The 27,404-nt window shown below is 47.3% G+C and overlaps 1 protein-coding gene across 1 annotated transcript; it reads right to left on the reverse strand.

Annotated features, from left to right (window-relative positions):
* Positions 1 to 9,157: 9,157 nt before the first annotated feature.
* On the reverse strand, positions 9,158 to 23,570 carry Znf622 (zinc finger protein 622). Its single transcript, XM_005386133.2, has 6 exons — positions 22,528 to 23,570; positions 20,831 to 21,091; positions 20,452 to 20,614; positions 16,998 to 17,110; positions 11,196 to 11,339; positions 9,158 to 9,396 (listed from the first exon to the last, which is right to left on the reverse strand). Exons 1-6 carry the CDS (start codon positions 23,147 to 23,149, stop codon positions 9,269 to 9,271), a joined length of 1,431 nt encoding a protein of 476 aa, XP_005386190.1. The 5' UTR covers positions 23,150 to 23,570; the 3' UTR covers positions 9,158 to 9,268.
* Positions 23,571 to 27,404: the final 3,834 nt, after the last annotated feature.

Genomic DNA, 27,404 nt, shown 5'->3' on the forward strand with positions numbered 1-27,404 from the left:
TATATATAAAATTTGGAATCAACCAAGTAAAATGCCTATTAATATGGTGTGTGGAACATACAGATACCCAAATAAATGTAACTTATTTCCTTCTAAAATAAGAATAACATTCTAAGGAGAGTTTTTAAAAAATCATTTTAAATTATTTTATCTTTGAAGCCACTCATAATTACCCAGTCCCACAAAAAGTAATAGTTGAAATGGTTTCTCAAGAGTCTGAAGCATTGTCTTAGTACTTGTGTAATTCCAAAGTCTAATGCATTCTTCAGAGGTGACTTCCACATACCTAAAACCCTTTCTTTTTCTCAACATTCATTCATAGCCAGGACTTTATCTTCAAGATCTTTTAGCATTTATTTCTCTGTGAAATCCTGTAAGCTGGAAATTACGAACATGAAACAATCAGCATAGGCTCTTATTTACAGATTCTGAAATGCCACCATCTGTTCAATTTCTATCCTTGTAAGTATAGTGAGAAATGGATCTCATTGATGTCCAAAATATCAGCTCACCTTGTGTGTATTCTTCAGGATGTTTGGCTCTTCGCTATGTAGATTTTCCAGAAGCTGAATATAAAGTGCCCATTCATAGATATTTGCTGATGCACTCAGTTCGCGTTGAAACACATACGCATGCCTAAACTACCTGCCTAACTCCCCTCCTCCACCTTCACCAGGAAAATAAATGTCTAGGCTTTAAATTGTAAGGAACAGATATAAGCAGGAAGGCAGAGGCCGCCTCTGTAAACAGTATGAAAGGTAGAAATTAGGTAGGGATGTTTCTGGGTCTTCCGATGTCTTGCTTATGAAACTGAGCGGACAAAATGTAATAGCACGGTCGCAGTCCCGGCTTGGTAGTATTAGGTAAGATCTGCGAAATCTTATCTACAATCCCAAGGTCCCAGTGATCTGAACACTGAAAGAACTTTGTGCATCCTTTCGCCTCAAAAATCTGATCAGGAAAAACAGGAGGCAATTTCTAGGCCGCGGTGCGAGCAGAAAGTGCATCTGATTACTAGGTGGTTCTCCAGATCCTGCAGTTCTAACACATGCACTGTACTCACCTGGTGAAATTCCTAGATGCCCAAGTACACAGCGGATCCACAAGGTGTTTGGTGTTTTGTAATCTGTCCTTGTGGCTCTCTTTTCCTTCCTTCTGCCTTATCATGGCCCCTCCCCTCCTCTCCCTGATTAGTTAATTGGAAGTAAAAGCTACCCTCCCCTCGCTTGAGCGTCCTCTGTGTAGCAGCACCTGTTAAGCACCTTGTCACATGTTTTTTGGAATGTTTACAACGTCTCTGCAAGGGATCGGAAACGAGCCCCGTTTTAAGCAAGGGATCTGGGAAACAAGTAACTTAACAAAGGTCAAGAACTAGAACCAGGTGGCCCCCAGTCTCCACCTGTGTAGCCGCCACTGCTCATTCTTCCCCAGCAGCTGAGACTGACGTGAAGAAACAGTTTCTTAAGGAGCATTTAGTACTCAGCTGGGATACTCTCCCCGGGCACTGAGAGGCAGTAAAGTACAATACAGTAGTTCTCCAAGTGTGACTGAGTGACGCTGGGTGTCCCTAAGACCCTAGCAGGGGATGTGCAAAGCCAAAGCTATTTTTTGTACTAATATTAAGATACTGTTCTTTCTTTCTCTCCAACTGGGGAACAGTAGAGTTTCTGGGGTCTGTGTGACATATTTTCTAGAACAGATTGAATGTAGAAGCGGACATGGCAATCTGGTTGTCTTCTGTTAAGCAACACATTAAAAAGACTTGTAAAGATGTATGCCGCGATGCATGGGTCCCTCCAAGTGCATGAACTGAAAACTTAACACAATGACAGAGTGTCGAGGTGGGCCCCTGAGAGGAGATGAGGTCACAGAGGCCCTGCCCTCATGAGTGGGTTAATGCTGCTATCGAGGGAGTGTTTGGGTCGTCCAAGAGTGGTTTGTTATGGGAGTCCTCTCTCTCTCTGCCCCACCCTCCTTCTTCTCCCTCTCCCTTCCATCATAAATGACACAGCAAGTTGCACCTTCATATTGGACTTCCAAGCCTCCAGAGCAGTGAAAAATAAATTTCTATATAAATTACCCAGGCCCTGGCATTCTCTTACAGCAACACCAAACAGACTGAGGCAGATACTGGCACTGAGAAGTGGACCACTGCTATAACAAACACTCGAAAGTGGGCCAGGAGCTTTGAAATTGGGCAGTGGGCAGAAGCTGAGAGAATGAGGGACAAGCTCGCAGAATTCCGTATTGTGATGTATGGGGCACCAACAGCACTTCCAGTGATGGCTCAAGACACGAGCTGTAAGGGAGAATATACATCTTTTTTGGGACTGCTTAAAGTGTTCTGGTCATATTACCGGTAGAAACATATACCCAAATCTTTTCTAGGGGTTTCTTAAGTGGTCTGATCAGATCATTAGTAGAAATATGGGAAGGACCATTCCGATTACTGTCAGATGGAATGAGGAACAAGGCGCTAAAAGCTGGTGAATAAAGCCCACCTATACCAAAATGAAGCAAAGAGCTCGGTGGGACTGTGTGTGCCCTGGGCCTTACCGAAGGAGGGACGTAAGAGCGAGGAGCGAGGCTGTCTGGCAGAGGACACAGGTAAATCGCAAAGCATCCAAGGTGAGACACAGCTTCTTTTGGCAGCTTACAAGTAAACAAGAGAAGAGAGAACTGCTTTAAGATGAACTCTGTAGCCAAAAGGGAAACGCAATGGAAAAAACTGGAAAAATTGGTTTACTTTATGTAAAGAATAAAAAAGTGTATCCAGGAAAGAATAATACTAGGATCATGGCCAATCAACTGTTCGTTGAAGAGATCGAGATGGATAGAAGAAAACCAGGTTCTATTCAACAACACAATGGGAGTGACCCTGCAGACATACATTTCTCACAGATTTTGAAGCACGTAAGATGCGGAGGAAAACGTTGCCAAGGCAGTGCCTGTGGGACGTCAGCATTTGCAGCCCTGGGCTGCCTGAGGGGGCCTCAGCTTCTCCATTTCCAGCTCAGTAGCCATCAGCCACCGAAGCCACGGCTCAAGCAGTCCCACAGGGAGCTCAGCCCATTACTCTGGAAGGCAGAAGCTGTAACCGGGGAGCATGTGATGCCAACTCTGCAGGCATGCAGGATGCAGGAGCTGCGGGGTCATGGCAACCTCTACCTGGACTTCGAGGGATATCACAGATAGACTGATGGGGAGCACACTCAGGCAGGGACTGCCACAGGGGCGAAGCCACTGCAGAGTCCTCCCTAGGGTGATGCCAGAGGAGCTTCCGGAGCAAGGCTACTACAGTCCCGCTAGGGTAACGCCTCGTGGAGCCAGGGCAACCAGGCAGCCTCCAAGAGCACAGAAGCACCAGCCACCCTCATACCTTCGGCCTGGGAAGGTGCAGGCATGAGATTCCAAGCACAAGAGGTGCAGGCTGGGCTGAGCCCAGCAAGACCATAAGGAGAGGACCGTCTGGAGGTCTTGGGGTCCACCTGCCAACACGGTGCACACAGGATGCAGGCATGGAACCAAAGGGGATGATTCTCCAGCCTCAAGACTTCGTGTCATCTTCCTGTTGAGTTGTGGGCTTAGTTGGAGCCTCTTATCCTTCCTTCCTGCCTTGTGGAGTGGGACTATCTAATCCACGCCTGTCCCACCAGGATACGATGAAACTTTGTGTATTTTGACATCGCAGGCTCACAACTGCAGGGGAATTTGCCTCAGAAGGAATCACGCCTTTGAGTCTCACTCACGTGCCTTCTGAGTGGACTTTTGAGTTGATGCTGGAACAGGTCAAGACCCTGGGGGCTCATGGGATTGAAATAACTGTATTTTGCACTATAGCGACACAAACTGGGGGCCTAGGGGTGAGACGCTGTGGTTGGAATGTACCCCTTGAAGTCCCTGTGTTGGAAACAATCCCCAGTGCAATAGTTCTGACAGGTGGGGGCCTTAAAAGATGAGTTCAGGAACAGATTAATGCTGCTGTCACAGGAGTGGGTTTGTCACTGCAAGAGTGCGTTTGGTGTAAAGGCAAGTTAGGCTCCACCTCCTCTGCTTTCTCTTGACCTTTCACCTTACCCCATGGAAGAAGGCCCCACCGGATGTGAGCACCTCAATACTGCCAGCCCTGCAGCGATGAGAAATAAATTTCTTCATAAATGACCCTGTCTGTGGTGTTGTTATAGCAACACAGAACAGACAAAGGCAATGTAAAATAAATGTACTCATCTCACTACACTTCTTCAAGTGAACTTGTATTTTGTAAAAATATATTGACATGGAATGATTTTACTACCTTTAAATAAATTAAGAAACACTTCTAAATTTCTTCCATCTTAATTCCTAATCAGTATATAGTAATAGCTGCAACCAACAAAAAGAAAAGTTCTGCAGACAGTTCAATACTTCTAACAGGTACAAAAAAGACCTGAGATTTAAAAAGAAAAACAAAAAAAGTTAGAATTTCTAGTGCAGAGAGGCATAGTGGTGCACGCCTACAATCGCAGCCCTCGTGAGGCTGAGGCAAGAGGATCTCCACAAATTTGAGGCCAGCCTGAGCTACACAGTGAGTTTTGGCCAGCCTAAGCTACACAGCAAGACACTGTCTCAAGAAAAAAAATTGCTAGTGTAGTGTTTACAGTGCAGAACCTGGAAGCCGACTCCCGGATTCATACCCCAGTGTTGCTACTTGCTAGCTACAGACCTTACTTTGTGCCTGTTCTCCATCTATAAAAGAGGGACAACGTACCTACTTTGTAGATACTCAGGACTAAATGAATTTACATATACACCACACACATCGTCTGCTTTTGTTTCAGCTCCTATTGTCACTAAATTTTTACTATATATATAAATTTGTCTTTATTCCCAGCAATCCCCCACCAAAGTTTCATGATAAGTAAAGAGAATAAATTATTCAAATAGGTTTCATTTACTTGAATTAAAAACAGGCAAGACATCTTGGAACCAGAGTCATGTTTCAAGCATACATGTTAAAAATAGTTTCCATTTATTCCAGTGTAAATTTAATATTCTAGTTCTCTGGCACTAAGCATTATAAAAACCTCTTCACAAAAACTAAAATCGCCATTTACAAATAGTCTTATTTTCCACATTTGTAAATCCTATGTTTAGAAAATAGGGAAACCGGGACAGGGCAGAGTGTCTGAGACGCAGCATCCAACTTGGGACCAGAACACATCCCAGCAGTGATTAATAGTAAAGTGTAAAAGAGAACTGTAATAATGGATGCCTTCAATCTAGGCTTTGGCATTCTCATTCAGTGAAATTAAAACTGTAGGCAGCTTTAAGAAATATAGATTTGATGTTTTTAGTATAGACAATGCTTTTAATATAGGTTTCGGTATATGCTACATGTACACCCATTCTTCTAAAGAAAAGCCATGCTTACTCAGCAAACAGCAGTTCATACTAGAAGATTTTAAACTGCTGTGAGCGGTTACACCCTGCAGAGTAACGTAGTGGCCAGCACACACACTTGGTGAAAGCAGCTTTTCCCTCGCTCTGCCAATTCCTGTGTTCTAGGGACAAGCTTTTTATAGCTGAGGATCCAGATTCTGGCTTGGAACCACAATGAGGACAAAGCCACCTGGTGGGAAGTGACTTAGGTCCATTCCATGTCACCAGAGTCTAAAGTTCTACAACTCCAGAAGGCTCGTGCTTATTTCTTTAAAAGAGAATTTAAAAAATAAATAAATAAAAGTAACAAAATAAGAACAAAACAACACAAAAGTAATAAAAATGATACAGGGTTTCAAAAGAAAATGACAGGAATTAACAGTGGTTATTATGTTATCTTCAACGGAGTTGCTCAGATTACCAGATGTAAGAATGCAAGATTGAGCAAACCATTAAAGAGGGAAAAAAAAAAAGCACAGACAACAGAGAGGACAGTGATTAAGAGCAGCATGACCCTAGGCTATTATGCAGAATCCTCGGTGGTACCAAGGGACTGACGACTGCATCTACCTCTTAAGGGTGTTGTAAAAATTAAATAAGGCAATAGGACATATGTAAAGTCCTTGCCCTTAACATCACACTGACGGGAAATTCCACCACAAGGCGGTAAGTGGAAACATAAACATTCAACCATGCAGAGTATGCGGTGGTGCACTGATGAGGTGATCTAGTTACAGCTACTGCATAAACTCGGGGGTAGAAAACAACTTTTTTTATGGCAGCCAATTCTATGGGTCAAGAATTTTGCGAAGTTTTCAGTGGATCTGTCAGAAGCTGCAGTTAGAGGCTGGTGGGGGCTCTAGGCTTTTGAGGGGCTCAGCTGCTGGGGACGTGCAACATGCTGTCCTCAGATGTTGGCAGCTGGTGGTGGCCGCAGGCTAGGACTTCAGCTGGGAATGTCAACCGGAGCAGCTACACGCACTCTGTGTGGCCTGGGATTACACCCAGCAGGACCTCCACAGGGTAGTCAGACGTCTCACATGGTCAAAAGCCAGGGTGAGCTCTGAGTTGCATTTGATGACCACCTTTAGGAGTTCGCAGCATCGTTCTGCTGCCTTTTATTTGTTATGAGTGATTAAGGCTGGCCCAGCCTCAAGGGAAGGGGAGACAGATCCCCCTTTCCAGAGGAACAGTGTCTAAGAATTAGCAGGCATGCTTTAAATCTGCCATCTGAGACTGAAGACAAATAGTATTTTTCAGCATGTACGGCCTTCAAAAGAAAACAGAAGGAATATTGAAAATACTGACCTGCAAAAATCCCAGCGATTCATCAGTCTCTTATTTCCTACTGTCTTCGAGAGAAGGGGGAAGGATACAAGAAACAGTAATTGCGTCTTAAGCAAATCTGCGCTATACCAAGTTACGTTAGCAACATCTGTGGGGCTTTACCTGATTAGAGTCTAAGCTGGGCTTCTGTAACACAAACTGCACAACACAGTGACTTCAGTTTGCATCACATGAACAATCCAGCCACCTCTGACTGGCCAGGCACCGCTTCTTTATCCTGACATTGAACCAACCGGCTCAATGCACGTCTGCCCTCCCCTAAAGCACTGTCCTTATCTGCCTGGGCACAGCCCACTTCGAGTTTATGAGGAAAATGAGGCAGCGTCTAGAAAGGCAGCTTGTCTCAGAGCCGATCTGCATCCGTATCTCTGTGCGCAACCACTGGCCCAAATTTAGTCACGTGACCATACCTTGCTGGAAAGGACGCTGGGAAATACAGTCCGGGCTGGGAAGCTATGTTCTTGGGATGGAGAGAACACATCAGGGAAATAACAGTCTGCTCTGCAAATGACCGGTACATCACCATTAGAAGACTACCTAACCTCGCTAGGGAGGGCCAGAAAATACGTTTATACTCAGTGAATCACAAATTCCTACTTCACAAGGCGGGAAGAATACCTCGGTGTCTGGCCCCGAGACGAGCAGCGAAGACCATCAGCGACTGCCAGGGCTTCCGTACCGTGCGTGGAGAGGGGACAAGATGACTGCGTCCCCTCGCTTTTGATCCTAGGCTTGGAGACTCATGGGAAAGTCGTGGTGAATCACGGCGCAAGGGGCAACTGGTTCTAACGTCCCTCCCACAAGAGTCCACACAAACCAGAAAGGCGAGTACAGCGAATTTTATAAAATTATAGCACTGAGAAAGTAGGTTGTTGCACAAAGCCAAAAGGAGAACAAAGGTGTCTCCTAGGTTTGGAAGAAGTAGCTAATATTGTAAATGGAGACTGTATTGGTATTTTAAGTCGGTAAACGTACTGTCCCTGCTGCCCCCCACTCTGCCCCTCCGAAGGTAAAAAGGCAATAAATTCAAGGAGTGCATGTCTGAAAGACAGGCTGTCAGTCTGGGAGGCTGTGGTCATGTGGAGACAAGGTGTCAGCCCCACGGAAGGGACAAGGACAAGGAGGGCGACACACACTCTGCCACACCAGGCAGCCACAAGCAGCACCGAGCTAGTCACCGCGGCATGTTCAGTGAGAAAGTGTTAAAGGAAAAGCGAAACTGCGAAGAGCTGTAACACAATATCACGCACATGTGTTAAGTACAGATTAAAAATACACCACACGCGCAGCACTCCACCATTGCCCAGGATCTAGACTTACAGCCGTGCCAAGACTGGGTACTGCTGTGGGAAGTGTTGGGAAACGGGGGAGGAGTAAAGCTCAGGCCCGGGGCCCCTGCTGTTGGGGAGGGTGAACCTGCGCGCTGAAGGAACGGAATTATGGGGGCTCTGCACCCCAAGTTAGGTCGGGTCCCACACTACGCTGCAGGGCGGCCGTGTCCTGCCCGAACACACTCAGCGTGCAGTGTGCGGACTGGAACTCGGGCCTTGGTGGCACCTGTTTGCTCAGGGGGGACGGCTTCCCTCACTAAGCGCCAGCGCCGGCCCGCGCGCTGGGTCCACCGCCAGGTGATAAACACCTCCGCTTCTCGGGTGAAACGGCACACTCTGCCCAGCCGCAGTCAACGTCCCGGCTGAGAACTTCGCGCGCAGCGGCCTTTCCAGGGCAAGCGCCTTGGCCGAGCCACTTCAGCTGTGAACGGGCCACACAGACTGCACTTTCAGGCAATCTTTCTAAAATAAACCTGAGCCGGGGTGGTGGCGCACGCCTGTAATCCCAGCACTCAGGAGGCTGAGGCAGGAGGATCATTGCGAGTTCGAGACCAGCCTGGGCTACAAAGTGAGCTGAAGGTCAGCCTCAACCGCATAGGGAGCCTGTCTCAAAAAGACAAAAAAAATTTTAAAATTAAAAAAATAAAAAAAACAACCTGAACGGTTCCCCTTCCCTCCCCAGAACTCACTGCTCCCCTAAGTGTGGCCCCAGAACGAGGCGGAGCCTGGTGCTGTCCTTCTTGAGTTTCACTGAGGGGCGAAACACTGCAGCAGCCCTGACTGCTCCCTGCGTGTCTGCATGTAAGGACAGGCCAGGCCGAGAGAAGTGACCCCCACGAGCTATGACAGTTTTGCTCCTACCTAAGCCTCAGAGCCCCTCACACGGGTCCCAGTGCCACGACGTGGCAAGTTACTCTGACAACTCGTTCTAAAGAGGAAAAACCACTCAGCTGTCCCGCCTCAAGCTTGCTGAGACAGCGACAGCCGAGCGAGCTCGGGTCCCCGCCTCCACACACCTTTCAACCTCAGCCGGACACACTGCTCAGAAATCACATCTGGAAACCACTCCGATTCCGACTTTTATTACAGGTTCACAACAAACCACCAGCAGCGAAAGGGTCATCCCACCGGAGGCCGCGCTCCCTAGCAAGGAGGGCGCTGGCGGGGCAGACTCAGAATCTCACTTGGGCCCTGAAGTGCATCTGCTTGGTGGCGTTGTTCTTCATCCCCGTCTTGAGCAGCCACTTGGACTTCATCCTCTGCACGTACTGCATGTCCCGCTCCCGAGCCAGAGCCGCGCCTGTGGGGAGGGGCCGAGAATCGAGGCGAGGCCTGTTAGGTCCCTCGGGTCAAGGGCGGCCCCGCTGCACTGACCCAGCCTGGGCTGGGGGTTCTCATATGCACAGAGGCGCCAACGTGGGGCTCCAAGCAGGGCCCGGGGCTCTGTGTGCCCTGAACTGAGTGCCAGCACCTGGGTACACACCCGTTTGTCTAGGAAGCACGGTACTTTCCCTCACCTCCCAGGGACCACAGGCCCCCCTCCGCTCGGAGGCGGAGGCAGAAACTACAGATCGAGGCAGACAACAACCCTCTCTCTGAGATGAGGTCAGTCACTGCAAGGCTCAGTGGCCCCCTGGCACAGGGGCAGCCCCGCAGATCCACACGGAGCACCAGAGTACATTATAAGCCTTCAGTGCAAAGTCAGCCTGGACTATGCAGTGAGCTAAAGGCCAGCCTGACACCCGGCGAGACTGTCTCAAACGGAGAAATGAGGGCAACCAACTAGGGACCCTTCTGTCTCGCTAAGGCGCAAGCCTTCTCTCCCCAATAAATACATTCTGCTCTTATCCTCCGTTGTTCCTAGAAGTCACTCTTCGATTCTGGAGAACACGAACTCCTCCCAGACATCTAGCAGGCTGGCAGTTTCCTTCCCTATGACCTGGAGGTCTTCCACCGAGATCAGTGGACAGAGCTAAGAGTTTGCTTTTGTTTCACAGATTCTGGATTGGGGCTCGCTTAGGCAACAAATTTTTTATGCTTCAAATTTTGTTGTGTCTTTGCCCACTGCTTATGATAGTTTTGTCCCACCTCATACCCACCTTGTAATTTTCCAATTTTCCCCACCTTGGACCACCTCACCTCGTGGTTGTGCTCTATAAAAATCCCTGGAAAAGGCGCCCAGTGCTTAAACTCTTGGAAGGCAACTCTTCTCCTACCCTCCCGCCTGCCCACCAGCTAACTTCACCTTCTCCGGGAGATCCACAGATACCAGCTGCGCAAGCCCACTCACCAGGACACACAACACCCCGCCGAGGAGGTTTCAGAGCTTAACAACCTCAGTGCCCAGCCTTAGTCACCTGAATCCCAAGTTTTCTTTGGGAAAACTGCAAAGAGGGCCTGAAGGCTCACGCCCTGCAGCACACACGCCTTCCGAAAGCCCCCTCGGCTCTAAGAGGTGGGTCCTTTCCTTAACTCTCACGGAACAAATGAGGAGACAGAAGCTCAGGCTAATTAAATTACTCACGCTCCTCACATGAGAATCTAAGGATATCATATAAGTCATGTTCAACTCCACGGCTCAAGCTGCTTCCCACCAGGATGCTATGTAATTCCTCTGCGCAGCCTTCAGGATAGTTTCAGCGTGTAATGCTAACTAAATATTCCTTTTGTAACTAATAGCGGGCCGGGGATGTAGCTCAGCGGCATAAGCGCTTGCCTGGCAAGCCTGTCATGAGTTCGATTCCCAGTACCAAAAAAATCTGTTTTAATGAAAGCGACTCAAGCAAGTGCAAGGTCGTGAGTTCGGTTCCCGGTACAAAAGAAAAACCAAAAAAAAAAAAAAGAAAGTAACTCACAGCTTTTGGAAAAGGGAACGGTGTCTATCAAGGTGTTTGCCAGGAATATAAAGTTTCTACGTCAAGCAGCCTTTGCTTGTTGCCACCAGCGTAATGGGAATGGAAAGTGGCATTGGGAACCCCTGGCGCCGGAGGTCAGGCTCCGCAGGGAGGCTCCACGAGGATGACGCAGACAGACGCGAAGTCACCCAAGCAGCCTCCACCAGTGCGAGAGCTCCGCTGGCGCAGGCGCGGCACCACGTACCTGTGCTGCCGGTCCACCCCAGCGCTCGGTACTGCTGGAGCACCCTGCCCACGGCCTTCTGATTTTTAGCCACGGCCACAGCTCTTGACAAGCCGAATCGCTGCTTGTAGTATCTCATCAACGAGCGATGACCCACTCTGGCACCTGTTGTTCAAAAGAGCGACATTTAACACGGGGCTGCACGCTGCCGCTGAGGCAACTAGGAAGGGACGGCCTTCCAAAGCCGCCCTTCAGCCACCGGCCTGAAGAAACAGTGCTTTAGCTGTGAAAGGAAAACGAAGCAGCTTTTTAAAATACACGGAATAAAACAAAGCAAGAGCAAGCCAAGGGCAGGTTGTTAAAAAGAGAATGGCTAGTCACTGTTGAATGAAACTATATCCTGTACTTACAAACATACGATATTTATACTAATTCCAATAAAAGGATAAGGAGGTAAGGGATTTTTAGACTTTTTTTAAGAGAGAAGATGCTTAGTTTTACAAACCTCAGAGTCCAGAACAGAAAATCCACCCTGGTTTTGCTCAGATTATACCAATGATTTTCTAACAGGTGCCATCTTTACCCCCCAGGGGACAATGGCACTCACTAGAGACGCTCTGGGTCACAACTTGTCACAACTGAAGAGCTACTGGCATCTAGTGGCGAGAGGCCCGCAATGCTACTAAACACGTGAAAATGTGGGAACAGGCCCCTGACAACGTGTTACTTGGACCACACCGTCCGCAGTGCTGAGGCTGAGGACCTGCTCAGTGCTTCTGAAATGACAGAAGTCACCGGTGAACTAGAAGTTTCAAAGATGACTAAACAGAATTCTCTTTACAGTTTTCACTTATTCAGAAAAATCTGGTACAACTCTGAGTCTGTCATGCTTTCAGAATGAATTTCTAAGTTTACCTCCCAGCCTATTCTGATGTATTCCAATATACAACTGTGTACACCATCTCAGAGGTCGTTATCAATTCTAATACAGAGGAGAAAAAGAAAAGCCTCGACATTTCAAATAAGAAAACCACGGGACAAAAAATTGGCCACTGAAAGCCTTGGGACATCTACAACTGCTCTAATAAAAAGCCGAGGAAAGACGGACATTAACTGGAGGAACGATTCCAGGTTCCTGCTTAAGGGAGCGGCACATCTGACGTCAGCATCAAGGTGTGGCAAACTGCAGCAGAAGGACCAAATCCCCCAGCAGCCTCTGGTTTACTGCACATACACCCCCCACGCCTTCCTGCTACCGTGCAGAGACGAGGAGCTGCGGTGGACACAGAAGGGTGCACAGCCCGAACCCGTGGTGGCAAACCTACAGCACGCGTGCCGCGGAGGGCTCTTTGTTATTACTGAAGGCTCTAAAAGGTTCACCGTCCCTGGCCAAACTCTTGCCTCTCTGGCCCTTCATAGGAAAATGCCCAAGTCTGTGTCTTAGCTTCTCAGCAGATGAAACCAAAAAGGAAAGGTTTCAGGCATGATCAATTCCAGGGCCCAGCGGCCAGGGAAATCAGTGTCTGCTGCAGCTTACTAAATACATATCAGCTAAGCCTCGCCAAGAATATTAACGAGGACACAAGCAATCTAACACCTTCCCAGACAGACACGCACACGTGGTATTTCACAGCACGCACCCGAGCACACAGCTGCCACTGCCACTGGAAATGAGTGCGGGAATCCGGCCGGGTGGAAGAGTTTTACACATATACCAACCTTTCGGAACTTTGGGTAAAAGACCAAGAAAGAGATACCAGGAGTGGTGTGGAAGGCTGTGTTTGCTCTTAGGAAACAGACCTTCAAGCTGAGAGGGAAAAACTCTCAAGGTTGTTTTAAGGCCCTACACCTGGCGAGACATTCGGAATAATTCACTTGCCACACAAATATGGGAAAGCAGCTACTTTCAGTGCCTGCTCTGTGACCCTGCTCAGGAGATGAGAAAGCACCTGTCGCCGTGGCATTGGGATGCCGATCGGGATGAAGTGCGTTTCTCCGGGAGCAGAGGCCTTCGCGAGCCTGGACCACGAGGTCGAAGTGTGAGGAACTGAGGTAAGGGGTCCAGCTTGAATGGAGGCCCACGAGGAAACCCCGGCGGTATTCGTGGTGATTTCCTACTTACACCGTGAGGGCATAAAGCTTCAGGTTTGCGATGATAACAATCCCCAAACCAGTAAATGACAATGTTGGTTTTAACTACCCAACACGTGTTTTCTTAAGCAACATTTAGAAATACGTCTGTTCCCAACAGCTGGCAGAGAAGTGGAAACACGGTGTCTGGAGCGCCTCCCCGTGTCCACGACAGCGGCAACTGACCTCAGCCCCGAGTGGAAAGTGCTAAAGCGCAGCTCAGGACGGCCTCGGCAAGGAGGCTCCTCAGCACGCAGCATGACTGCCGAAGACTACAGGCTGGACGCGCCTGGGTTACGGGGACCGCCGCGGTCCATCCAGCTTCCCCGCATCACAGCTGGTTACTACACGGTCCGTTCCTGTTTACCAAACAGGAACGCCACGTGATACTGGGAAAGGAGCCACTCCGAGCTGTAATTTTCCCAAGATTAACTATGCAGTTCTCACAGAGCAACGCCTGTTTCATCTGGCTAATCCACAGCTAAAGCGATGTGTTGTTCACACCAGCTTCCGCCACAGGAGCTGAAGAGCAAGGAAGAGAACGCCAGGAACGGAGCCAGGCCAACCTTCCAAAGACATGCTCGCGGCGCCCTCTACTGGACGCTTTGGTCACCGCTTTTGGGATCATCTGCACATTTTACGGATGTGCAAGCTGAGTAACTAGACTCAGGATGTCACAACTGTCGCTCTTGAAATCAGCTTATGCACTGTGTCTTCAGTGTAGTTGGCCAGATATCAACAAGCTCTATATATTAGAGTCCTTATCAAATTGATTTCGATATAACATCTACACTAACTCAAATCTACACTAACTCAAATCGTACAAAACAGCATTCGGAAGGTTTCTGAGCGGTAATGTGTTCAAAGAGGCGCACGGGGGTACATTCACTGCCGCTACATTCTTCAGCAGCACCTGGTCAGCGTTTGCTTGGTTCATCACAAAGCCCCAAACAAGCACTGAGGTACAGGACCGAACCAGCAGACTGTCCTAGCTCACCCTGAACATGACGGACTAAAGCATGATTGGCTTTTAAAATCTGAGAGGGTAATACAGGCGACACTAAAAGTGCTGTGCCGACCCAGATGGTCTGAATGTTGGTGGATTTGTGTTTACTCAGAAATCTGCATTTCTGCCATTTAAACAAAACCCATTCTGGGGGCTCGATCATCTGGAGGCCTGCGATTTGCACTTGGATGCCTTCACCTGTGGCTCTCCATCTCCTCTAAGTCACAGAGCCTTTCGATAAGCTACAGCCTCTTCCCCGGAAAATATACGCGCCCACAAAGAAAACTGTGTGCAGCTTCATTACGAATGCCTGGGCTGCGAGCACAGTTTCTGGCTCCTGGTTACGTCTTTCCGGAGCCTAAGGTACAGCATCTGGCAGATCTCTAACGCTACACCGCTTACCTCACCACTGCCAAGTCAGCGTCAGCACAGCCGAGTTTACTGTCCAGTCTTTCAAATAACAAGACTCAGAAACCGGACCCACCGCTGTTAACAAGGAAGCCAGCTCATCTCAAGCCATCTTCTTCTTGACACAGGGGCAAGCAGGCCCTTCCCCGGCTCAGAGAGATGCAGACAGCACAATGCTCAGCCCTGCCAGCCCCCGCCTGCCTTTTCCTTTACCGTCACAGGCCAGGGGAGCCGACCATGCCTTCCGCTAAACGTGGCCTCCACCTTCTCAGCCATCGAACCTCTTGGAGGCCAAGAGCATGTGCTGAGAGGAAGAGACAAAAGAGGCCGTCTCTAAAAGTAGGAAGATGGGTAGAAGGACTAACTTCCCACACTCCATAGCACACAGGCTAACGACAGTTACAAAAATTATTTCGAACAGCTAACAGAATACTTTAATGTTCTCAATACACACAAAGAAATGATCTATGTCTGAGCTGACAGGGACGCTAATTATTCTGATTGGATCATAGAACACTACATGCCTGCCTTAAAACGGCACACTGCACCCGATCGATCAGTGCAATTACTATGTCGACTTATATATATGTTCATTTTTTTAAAGTAATGGCGGAAGAGGAGCGAGCAAGTCAACAATCACAGGAACGAGGTGAACATTATGACAGACAGCAAGTCTCCAAGGAGCAGACACTGCTTATTACCCAGCAGAACAGACAGGAGAGGCTCATGAGGGCTTCCCGGAGGCCTGTGGCCCCTCGCAGGAGCAGAGGGCTAAGCAGCCACTGCACACACAAGACCCGGGCGAGGGCCTCCGAGGGGTCGGGACTCCAGGGAGGAGTGTGGGGAGACCCAGTTACCCAGCAGGCCATGGCCCCCACTGCAGGAACTGCAGAGTAAAGTAAGGCTGCGGCGTCTACACAGAACGTTCACCCCTCCGTACCTATAGGGAGCTGGTGCTAGGGCGAACCCCCAGACACCAAAATCCAAAGACACTCAAGTCCCTTATACAAAGTGGTACACAACAGCTGCAGAGGCACATGCATGTAATCCAGCTACTTAGGAGGCTGAAGCAGGAAGACCTCAAGTTTGAGGCCAGCCTGGGCAACTAACTTAGCAAGGCCCTGCCTTGAAATTAAAAAAAAAATAATAAACTAAAAATAAATTGTAAAGGGCTGGGGATGCAGTGCAGTGGTAGGATGTTTGCCTAACATGACCGAGGCCCTGAGTTCAACCTCTAGGCGCGCGCGCACACACAGTGCTAGCGTACCTGTATACAACTTATACACACCCTTCTGTATACTCTACATCATCTTTAGATTACTTTTAATATCCAATGTGATATAAATGCTATGAAAATAGTTGTTATACTGTTTTATTTCAGGAATAATGACAAAGAAAAACTTTCTGTACATTTCTGCTACAAACGCACTTTTCCAAAGTATCTCCACTTCCTGATTGGTGGAGTCTGTGCGCGTGGAAATCACAGACGGTTTCTCATGTGCACACTTCACCAGAGGAAGACAGGAACAGACGGGGCGCCCTGTCACTGGGGGTGTGAGCAACACCAGAAAGCGAGCGCCATGCGTTCAAAGAGAGTGACAGGACCTAACCGGGGCCCTTCCGGGAAGCGAGTTTGTGCACGTTCGGCAGACACACACAGGAGTTCTTTGGATCTTGTCATCCGCCCTCTTGCCTCTTCCCCTTTAGCTTCCCACTGCGCCTCTGTAGCACCCCTATTCTTACCAGCCAATTGCAAACGTCTTTACTCAGGATTATTCCTCATCTCCTCATACTTGGGATCAATCCCTCCATGAACCCTACTTCCCAAAGAGCAGGCACAACTCTAGCCCCAAGCCTCCGCTACAAACGGAAGAGACAGGCAACCCAGGTGCTCAGTCTGGTCCGCACACACCAGACCAGTTGGGCCGTGGAAGTCTGAGCGATGCAAGACACCGGAACCCCAAAAGAAATGCCCTCCCACTGAAAGGACAAGGATTGAATGGAAAAAAGTCTTCATATTTTTTAAAAAACCACCTAATCAAACCATGCTGAGTCAAAAGAAACCAAAAACATGCTAAGTCCTACCAAAAAGGAGCAAAAGTATTGATCCAATTTAAACAAAACAGCCACTTAGAGCTAAGCAGCGACCTGCAGAGGGTACGAGCCCACGAGAACACATCGCTTGAAGCCTCATGTTCATCAGGACAGCAGGGACCTGAGGGAGACCCGCCTCCTCCCCGTCCACTGGGCTGAGCCCTGTGTCTGGCAGGTGTACCTACCCGAAGGCAGAATCAGCTCCATGGTCTCGTCATCATATTCCAAGTTCCTTTCTGAAGGCAGCTCCTCGGTCTCAGCAGGGTCCTCCCCTTCCTTGTGATCTGGGTAGCTACTCCTGAAACGGAGAACCAGAGTTAATCAGTAACCACCTCATATTTAACTAAAAAGCATGAACGGCATTTGCGAATGTGGCAAACCCACTAGCTACTTTAAAAAGACAGAAGCTGCCAATTGAATGAGGTTAGAGAGAAAACGACTTGTTTACATTTCTGAGCAGTAAAAGTGAGCAAATAACCTACAGAAGAATTTTTCCTATTTGTTTCTCCCTAGATTATCAAATGCAGAGGAAGAATACTGAACAGGATAGACGCATAGCTCCAGTCAAATTAACCATTACGAAAACAAGTTCCAGGACAGTGGCACCCAATAGAACACTGCGATGAGAGAAATATCTGATGTCTGTGTGCCCTACATATTTGCTCTAGACCTGTGCGCTCTGAAACACTCAGCTTCAGAATGCAGGCTATAAATATACATAAAAAACTGAGTATTTTAAGCTTACCTTTTATTCATTTAAATAATCACAAAGGTATATCTAGTAATTACTGCACTGGACAGTGAAGTTCTAGAAGAATCTGTTCCCAGAAATATTCACAAATTCCTATTTACTCAGATATGGAGAACAGTTGGAAAAATGCACATAAAGCCATCCAACCCAGTGGAAAAATGTACAAAAGCCAGGAGAAGCCAGGATTAAATACCTCATAAAAAGATCTCCAAATGGCCAATACACAAAAGACTCTCAATTACATTAATCATGAGGGACATGCAAATTAAAACCACTATACACCCACCAAAGTGGCTAAAATAAAAAACTCTCCCTCAAAGTGGGAGTATCAGGGCCACTCTGGAGAACAATTTGACAGCATCTTCTAAAACTGAACGTATGTACATCCTTCAGTCCATATCCTAAAAACACACAACACAGGTAACATGCGCAGATGTGCCAGGCTCCAGAATGAGGTAGCAGCATTACTGGAGTAGCCTCAAGCTGCTACAGCAGTCAGGCATCGTCAGCACTCAACACAAGCTGCTCCAACAACAGAAGGAACGAACGGGGACTGCACGAACAGTATGGGTGCATCCCACACAGGTGAAACGGAACAGCAGGCCAGGCTGAAACAGGCACTCCTGTGCAATCCTGCTTATATGAGATGAAGAAAGAGCACAAGCCTGTCTAGGCGGTCACAGGTTGGAACAGCAGCTACTCTAGGAGTATGGAGCGATCGTTCCTAGATGTACACACAAGGGAAAGGTCAGGGTATCATTAATATTTTGTTTCTTGATGTGGATGTTTGTTATATTTAAAATTTCACTGGGCTGAATTAGGTATTATGGGTATATGTTAATGTATTTTTATGCAAGTTTATTCTTCAATATAAAATTTCAAGTCAAGCATCAGTTGACCCTCGTTAGCGAGGATGGAATTATAGGAAATCTGTTCATTTTCCAATAAGGTAAATCCACATAATATGCTTAAGGGTCTGGAAAGTAATAAGCACCCAATAAATGCCAGCTTTGTGTGTGAAGATTTTCCATTTCCCAAATTTTCTTTACTGAGAATTTCATCAAGTTTTTTAAGGTAAATAAATCATTTCATATTCATTTTTATAAGACTCTTTTACCATTTCTCATTTCTAGGAACCAACAGAATAAGCTGTAAATGAAGTCCAAAAGAGCCAACATTTGGACTCAGAAATTCACTTCTTGAACCATTAAGATCAAGTATAAATTTTCACTCAAACTGACTGTCTGGGCTATAGTCGGTAACAAAACAAAAGGCCCTGCCCCCTAGATCCTGGGAGACAATGTAATGTATAAAACGGCAGTAAGGGCTACGGGGAAAAACAAAAGAGGAGATGCAGACTGGACAGGTACTTCTATTTCATAGAAGGCAGCCAGGGAGGGCCACACTGGTAAAGAAAAACTAAGCCAAGTCCTGCAGGAAGGGAGAGGACAAGTCGTATGACTACCTGAGAAAGGCTACAGGCAAAGGTAATAGGAAGTACAAAGGTCCAGAGAAACACACCGTGTATTAGAAGGTCGGCTAGAAACCCCAATAGGAAGAATTAGAAAACACCAGAACCACAGCTGTGACCAGAGGGGCCACTACACACGGGACTCTGGGCTACTAAACTTCGGCTTTTCCCTTAAGACAAGAGGCGCACGAAGACTGAGCAGAGTATGGTCTGACAGCACGCTGGAAAAGAATCACACTGTGGCAACCTGTGAGCACAGAATGTCGGTGCTAAGAATGAAGCTGGAAAACCAGGTAGGAGTCACTGCACAAGGCCCATGAAAACTAACCCTGACCTGGACCCAGGGAGCAGCAGCACTGGAAAAGAGAAGTAGTCATATCCAGAAGACAACCCGAAGGCAGACAGAGCAGAACTTGGTGACAGGTTCATGGAAGGATGAAAAAAAATTAGAAAGATGACCACAAGGGTTTTAGCTTAAGTAACTGGAAGGCCAGAATGACCACTTATTTCAGGAGGAGCAGGTTACAGTGCATAAGAGAAGTTTGATTCTGGATACAGTAAGGTCAGGACAGCTCGATATGTAAGTCTGAGGAGAAGGGGAAGGTTGTCTAAGAGCTATAAATATGGGAGTCACAAACCTACAGGGAGGTGCTGAGATCTCTGAGATCTTTGGCCACTCTCGCTAGAACAGGGGTCAAAAGGTCACAAACACTGCTGTCTGGCAGGAAATTTGAGAGGGTGAATACTGGCTACCACCTGGAAAATGCCCCGACCCCCTACCAGGCCATTTTCCTCACTGCGACCACCTCTGTCCCCTTAGCCCACCAACTGTAAGTCTTCAACCACAAAATGAGAAGTTAAAGAGAAACTGCAAAAAGAAGTTTTAGAAGACTAAGCCTGCTGAACACCAGTGTCATCTGGGCGGTGCCTGCTTGGAATGGTTATTGTAAGCACCTGCCTATCTACTATGCTACATGATAGGAATTTTGACCCAGGAACTGGTTGTTAATGAACGCCTAACGTAGATCTGCTGCACAATGTACAAACACCTAAAGATTCCAGTTAGGGTTAAACCACTTATGGGATCATTTCACCACCAAATGTCAGGGTATGGCCTAGTTTAGCCACCACCTCAACTATCTTAGGAGACAGCCTGTGACTCAAGGTCTCTCCGGACACTGGAAACATATAACCAAATTTCTACACCTCTGTTAGTTGGTAACCAATAACACTAAACTCCTGATGATTAAACTACAAAAACAAGTCAGGCAAACTTCAGTTTAGGGATCTTCTCTCCTAGGTGTATTAAACTCAAACTGATTTTCTTAATCAGGATAAAAGTGGTATATGGATTATTAATACGGTGTACAACATCACTTCAATGCAAACATGACGACCACAGTCCTCCCGGCCATACCTAAAATCATAGAAGTCTGCAAATTCCAGAGCAGCATCACCGTCTGTGAAGAGCTTACAGTGGCTTTTGTCATTCATATGGGCCTGTACAGCTTCAGTGGAGTAGAAGGACTTCCCTTTCTCATTGCACCACAAGCAAATCTTCCCAACACCAACTTTTTCACCTGGTCAAATAATTTTGAGGGAAAATATGAACAAAAGCTTTCTTTCAGCCACAGTAAATCTGATCACTGATCTCTGAAATTCAAACACCAGTCACTAAGTTTTTAATTTACACAAGCTTAGCAAGTAATTAAGCCAGAGTTTGATGACAAATACAAAACTAATAATGTTCCCTTAAGACCTGCCCTTTTCCTTATTAGGAAAGCTACCATACCTACCCAAATATTTAATCAGTCCCTTAAGGTCAGAGAGATACTCTATGTCAGGAATAAAGAAACTGTGGACTTTAGTCATGTGAGCCACGTTCTTCACAAGGGAGCTTGAATGATGGGAACAGAACAAGCAGTCCGTTACGGGGATGGCTCCTAGGCATGGGCTTTCCCCAGCTTCATCGTCCTTCGCTTCCAGCCCGTCCAAGTCATCCACGACCTCAGTGTCTTCCATCTCCAGTTCTTCCTCAGAATCAATATCTTCCCAATCTTCAAGACAGAGTTTTGAAAAAGAAAGTTAATGTAAGAGAAGTGGTAACTGCAATCAAAGCTATCACAATGGCTCACACAAAGTGGTCCATCTGGGGAGACCAGGCTCCAATTCCATCCTCCTAGACATTCCTCTTTCAAAATCTCAATTTTAGCCATTCCTTGACCACAGACAAGTTCGTGTGGCCAAGAAACCTCCTAACCATTCTTCTCCAGGGTACAATAACTTCTAGGCTTCTTTTCTACACTTCGCAGCACCTAGCCCAGTGCAGGACACACAGTTCAATGGTCAGCCAATACACATGGCTGAAGAGTTGTACAAACTGCTGTTAACAATGTCTACCATTTCACTGGAACACTATGGAGCGTGTGCATGCTGGTGGTGGGATGCAACACAAACTCCTGCAGTTTCACTGCGTGTGCCCCTCCCCGGTGAAACCTAAGCATCAATGTGATGCTGTCAAGAAGTGGGGCCTTCTAGGAGGGGATCAGCACTCTGCTCTCAGGAATGAACTAGGGTTCTTACAGAGGGCCTGAGGGAACTCCCTTGTCCCTTCTGTCATTCCCATCAGGTGAGGAAATCACAAAAACAGCCCTCCCCCACTCCACCCCCATGGACCAGGCCTTCAACAGACAACGAATCTGCTAGTACCTTGATGTTGGCCTCCAAACTTCAGAAAATAAATTTGCATTGCTAATAAGCTATCCAGCCTCTGGTACTTTGTTACAGAGGCACAGATGGACTAAGGCATGAACTTACGTTAATAGGATATAGGATGAGGAAAGAAATAAATAGCTCATAAAATCAAAGAGGCTAGGTTGATGGCTCAAGCTCCATTTTTCAGATTTGCTAGCTCATTTTGAGCCCCTCATTCAGTTTGGGTTTGTTATTGTTGTTGTTTTGTCTTTTTCGAGACAGAGTCTCTCTGTGCAATTCAGGCTGGTCTTGAACACACTTTGTAGCGCAGGCTGGCCTCAAACCGGCAACAATCCTCTTGCCTCAGCCTCCCCAGTGCTGAGATTACAGGCGTGCGCCACCACGCCCAGCTACCCTACTGTTTTAATCCACTAAACTAAGCACCAACCCATAGTAACGGGAAATTCGCTAGATTCACAAATTCTGTAAGCAGGGTGCCAACAGCATGTCCTCGTGTGCAGACATCATAAAGTTCCTTGTCCAAAATGGACGAGACGTCAATTCATCCTACAAATATTAATGAAGTACGTATTTTCCCCAGGCATCGTTATAAGCCCTGAATGTACAATAGAGACCCTAACAGACGAAACTCCCTGCGAGGATGCGAGCCGGAGAAGACACTTCGCAAAGCCCTGAAAGCCCTTCACGCACCATTTTCACTTACACTCTCACGCTCCTCGGGTTTAAATGGGGGAGCCGAACGGGCACCAACCCCTCTCCCCCCACACCCGGCCATTACCTTCTTCATCCAGCTCCTCCTCCTCCTCCTCCTCGCTCTCCTCCCCCTGCTGCTTGGCCAGCTTCTTCGCCTGCTGTTCAAACCACTGCAGCCGGGGCGGTTTCTCCGCGGGGTCCCGGTCGTGCGCCCCCCGTCCACCGGCGGCCACGGCCCTGCCCGACTCCTCGGCGGGCACGGAGGGCGCCTTCTTGGGGGACACGGACGGCTGGGCCTTGATGGCCTGCTGGATGGCCGCGTTCATGGCGTCCTTATTCACGCCGTCCGCACCCAGCCCTTTCTCCAAGTTCTTCTCGTTCATCATCTCCACCTTCCGGTTCACCGCCTGCACGGCCTTCTTCTCCAGCTCCACGTGCCGCCGGGACCTGAGGTGGTTCTCGTAGGCGTTGAACGACGCGAACTTCTTACTGCACACGGTGCAGTAGGTGGCCGTGCCCTTGCCCTCCTCCTCCGCCACGGCCCGCTGAACGCGCACCCGCTCCTGGAAGCCCTCGGCGGTGACCGGGGCCATGCCCGCCACCTTTCGCCGCAGGTTGTAGCGGTGCCAGTCCGTCTTGTAGTGGGCCCGCTGCAGCTCCGCGTCGCGGAACGCCACCCGGCAAGTGATGCAGGTGTACGTCGCCATCGCTAGGCGAGAAGTCAGAGGCGACTGAGCCAAGAATCTAGCGATCAACGTTCTGGCCCACGAGACAGAAGCCCTTCACTCGTCTCACCAGACACGGAAAGCCACGAAGCGTCTGACGTCCCGATTCCCTCTGCAGGAACTTCTTCCGACACACACCGGAAATAGTGACAGTTGGACAGGAAGCCCCGCCTCTCACCTCTGGTCCCGCCCCGGAAGACAAGGGACCCAATGACTGATCAGATTCTGATTCCGCCTTGTCCGCCCGGAGTGGGCGTGAATGGGGCGCCGCACCCTCCCGGTGACAGTCCTGCAGTTCCCGGACGTGCTGGAGGTGTGACGCGACTGGGGCGACGGCGGTGCCACAGTCGGGGAGACGGGCACCCGGCCTGCCTCGCGCCCTGGGAGGCTCCAAGGAGAGCGGCCGGAATTCCCGGCGGACCTCGCGCGCGCCCCGGAAGCCGGGTCTCCGGGGTCACGAAAGCCCTGGGTCGGATCCGGAACCGCCCCTCCGGGCTGGATCACAGGCGGTCGGACGCCGGGGCCCCTCTTTGGGCGAAAAAAATGCAGTTTGCCGGCTAGGGGCCTGTAGCGCACGTGCAGTGTTGAACCTAAGAGCAGCCACATCGTTTTTGTTTTTACGTAAAAACAGGTAAAATTACTCTTACTAGTACATTTATTGGGGCTAAGGATTTAGCTCAGCGGCAAAGCGCCTGCCTGGCAAGCGCAAGGTCGTGAGTTCGATTCCTGGTACCGGAAGAAAAAAAAAAAAAAAAAAAAATACATTTATTTAACCCAGTCCATCCGGAATATCATTTCAACGTGTAATCAGCTCAAAGGAATTGAGATACTTTATATTCTTCCGTTGGCATTCAATCATCTTGAAAACGCAGGGTGTGTTTTACAATTAATTGTCGATCTCAATTCAGACTGACCCAGCGGGTTGCCCAGCTAATCCAGTATACTGCACATCAGACCGCACAGTTTTATAGAAAACATGAGTTTCAAAGGCGTAGGGATTTCATAGAAAGAGTTGTTTTTTGTTTTTTTTTTTTTTAATGTGTATACATCTATAGGTCAAACCATGCTGCTCTTTTTGTTCAAAACCCTCCCTTGGCTTCCCTTGACTAGAAATAAAATCCAGACACCTTCCTTTGTGTTTTATGAGGCCTCTGAGTACCTGCCACACCTCAACCCCTACTTCGATTTTCTGCCACACCCGGTCAACCACGTTGCTCACTTTGGTTGCCATAGTGACATTTTTTGTTCTAACAAGGTATGCTTTGTTGCTGTTCTTACAAATCCTCTACTTTTCTGCTCTGAAGGTCTTTCTGCTGCTTTGCTCTCCTTTGACATCTGTGCCCCAATGCCAGATAAGAGAGTAAACAGTAATCCTAACCCGAATTGTTAAATCCTTACCAGGCATGACTTTCCTTCATAAACCCTATCAGGTATCTGTTCATCTGTATCGAAATAAACTGGAACTTAAGATCGAACTTTATCTCAGTATCTGCAGGTCGGGCATTCGAGTGCCCCCCTATCTGAGTGGTTCTGACTCCATTGCATGATGTTTCAGTGAACACAAGGCCAAAGCTGAGGTCACTAAAGGGTGGACCACTTTACCTTGGCTGGATCAGAGGGACTCATTCAGAACTGAGGGCAGGACTTGGTTGCCCTCAAGTGGGCTGCTTGACTGTAAGATGGCCTAAGACGCAACTGGTTTCCCCCAGAGAGCGCAGAGCCACACTAGCTCTTGTGACCTAGCCTTAGTTATTTCCACTGTCATTGTGCTCTAATGTAGGTCCGCCCTGTTTAACATGAAAGGGGATTAGAAAAGGGCATGAATACAAGAAGGTGGCGTGGGTCACTTTGGGGTCCACTTTGAGAGACCCTCTCACTACCATTTGGTGTTTATCCCTGATTTCCCAATCAGCACTGGAAGTCCTGCATTGGAAGGAACTTTCAACTCTGCACAAACTAGAATAGCCAGTTGCACGTTAGTCATCTGCATCTAAAATGTAAGTTTCTTGAGGGCAGGCACTCTTCCTTGGTGTATTCCACAGTTCAAGAACAGTGCTGGCACATAAGACTGTTCAGTTTAGCTAAAAGAATAATTCTGCAGTGCAAAAGTCTGGTGGTGGTTTTTATTTCAGAAAACTTGGTTTGGATTGTCAAAACCTTTTGAAGTAGCTAAGCTCTCTGGACAGATACTTGCTTTAAAAAATATAACAAGCATTAGTCATCAACTGGAATAAGAAAAACAATATATTTTCAAGCTTCCCGTTAAAAAAGAACAAGTAGGTATAAAAAGTAAAGAACTTCTGGTTTTACTTTTCCTTATGTTTTTTTTTTTTTTTTTTTTTTTTTTTTTTGGTCTTTTTGAGACAAGGTCTCAACTCAGTAAGTTCAGGTTGGCCTTGAACTTACTTGTAGCTCAGGTTGGCCTCAAACTCGCAGTGATCCTCCTGCCTCAGCCTCCCGAGTGCTGGGATTACAGGCATGCACCACCGTAGCCAGCCTTGTTTTATCATTTCTGTGTGGTTCTTATAGCACACCATTCTTCAGGCAATTAATTTTTTCCTGCCTCCTCCACTATGTTTCCACGATCCTCTGGGGAATTTCAACATCTTTGAATGTACTGTTTTCTTTATTTTTCCTTTTCAAGGGGGCATTGTTTTCTCCACTGTATTATTTTTCCAATAAACTACAAAGAGAATAGGCTTTCGAGTCAGACTGGTTTTTAACCCCTCACTAGTATGTGACCTTAGACAGTTTCTTTACTGTTTTTCACCACAATGCTCTTAATTTCACTTACTAGAGATGAAGCCTGTTACCTTGTCCCCAGTGTTCAAAAGATAATTAGATGAGGTGGCGGGGTTGTACCCTCATGAGTGGAATGAATTATCGATGGAGAGGCTGGGTCAGTTTTCTCAAGACTGGATTAGGGCTCTTAAGAATAAATTAGGTCTTCAGGGACTGGATTAGTTACCACAATAGTGCTTTGTTTAAAAGCTGTTGCCCCCCCATGTGACCCCTCTCCTACACACACCCACCTTCACTTTCACCTTTCCTCCAGGCATGGAGCAGAGCATGGGCCTCACCACAAGCCAAGCAGATGTTCTACCATTTTTTGTATGCCGTGTTCCTGGAGCTCCAGAACTAGGAGTTAAATGTCTTTTATTTATAAATTGCCCAGTCTCAGAGGTTCTGCTATAGCAACAGATTGGACTAAGCCACCATTTAATTGTAGAGTCATGAGTAAACAGGATCCTAGTAACTATGTCTTAATCCAAGGATTAGTATATTTTTCCCATAAAGGGCCAGGTAACAATACTAGGTTAGGTTTTGTAGGCCTATTGTCTCTATACAGCTATTCAGCACTGTGATATAAAAGTGATCATAGATGATACATAAATGAATGAAGATGGCTATGCTCTAAACTATAGATTCTGAAATTTTATTTTCATATTTATTTCATGGCACAAAATAGTCTCCTGGGTTTTTCATCAACTGTTTAAGAATGTGGAAATCATTCTTAGCTTGTATGCCATATAAAAATGGATAATAAGACTAGAGTGGGGCCCTGGTCATGATTCGCCAAACTCAGCCTTGGGATGTTTCATCCTTGCAACAACCTACGAGGTCAGCACTACTTATCTTTCTCTTGTAAATGAAAGAAACTGATACAAACTTGGTAGGTGACCTTCCTGGAGTCCACACAGAATCATTAAACATGACTAGTACAGACGCTTAGACACAGTCCCCAGAGCCAATTTAAGTGACAAACACTTTTGCTATACCTCCCATTTATTCCACAGACGTTGCACTTTCAGGCCAATACATTGCTACACCATTAAAAGAACTTCATCGTTTTCTTGTAAGCAGATACTTGTTGGTTGCCTTCGTTTTAATATTTGAAATAATGGCTTAGTTGGGACACATGCAGGGAAAAAAAAAAAAAATCAATGTTTTATATAACCTTTTCACCCCTGAAATTGCTTTATACATTCATTCATTCATTCATTCTCAAAGTATCCCTGTGTGAAAGGATATGAATTAACTTCCTTATTTTATGTTTAGGGATAGCTACTGTGCCTGTCACATGACTCTGACTTTACATTTTAAGGCCATACCATTAACATCATAACCTGAACCTATATTTCCACATTTCTTTCTAACAAAAATGTTGCAGTGGAGATGAAGGAATAATACACAAAAATATAGTTGGGACTTTCTGTATTGTTTTTTGGGGTTTTTT

The sequence above is a fragment of the Chinchilla lanigera genome, unplaced genomic scaffold, assembly GCF_000276665.1.
Source record: "Chinchilla lanigera isolate Chin_1 unplaced genomic scaffold, ChiLan1.0 scaffold00025, whole genome shotgun sequence".
In the NCBI taxonomy this organism is placed as follows: Eukaryota; Metazoa; Chordata; class Mammalia; order Rodentia; family Chinchillidae; genus Chinchilla; species Chinchilla lanigera.

Coding starts and splice junctions, on each gene's coding strand:
- Znf622 (XM_005386133.2), bottom strand. CDS start 23,149: ATGGCGACGTACACCTGCATCACTTGCCGGGTGGCGTTCCGCGACGCG. Junction 20,615..20,830: donor GGGACTGATTAAATATTTGG/GTAGGTATGGTA, acceptor TTATTTGACCAG/GTGAAAAAGTTGGTGTTGGG. Junction 17,111..20,451: donor GCAGACTTCTATGATTTTAG/GTATGGCCGGGA, acceptor TCTCCGTTTCAG/GAGTAGCTACCCAGATCACA.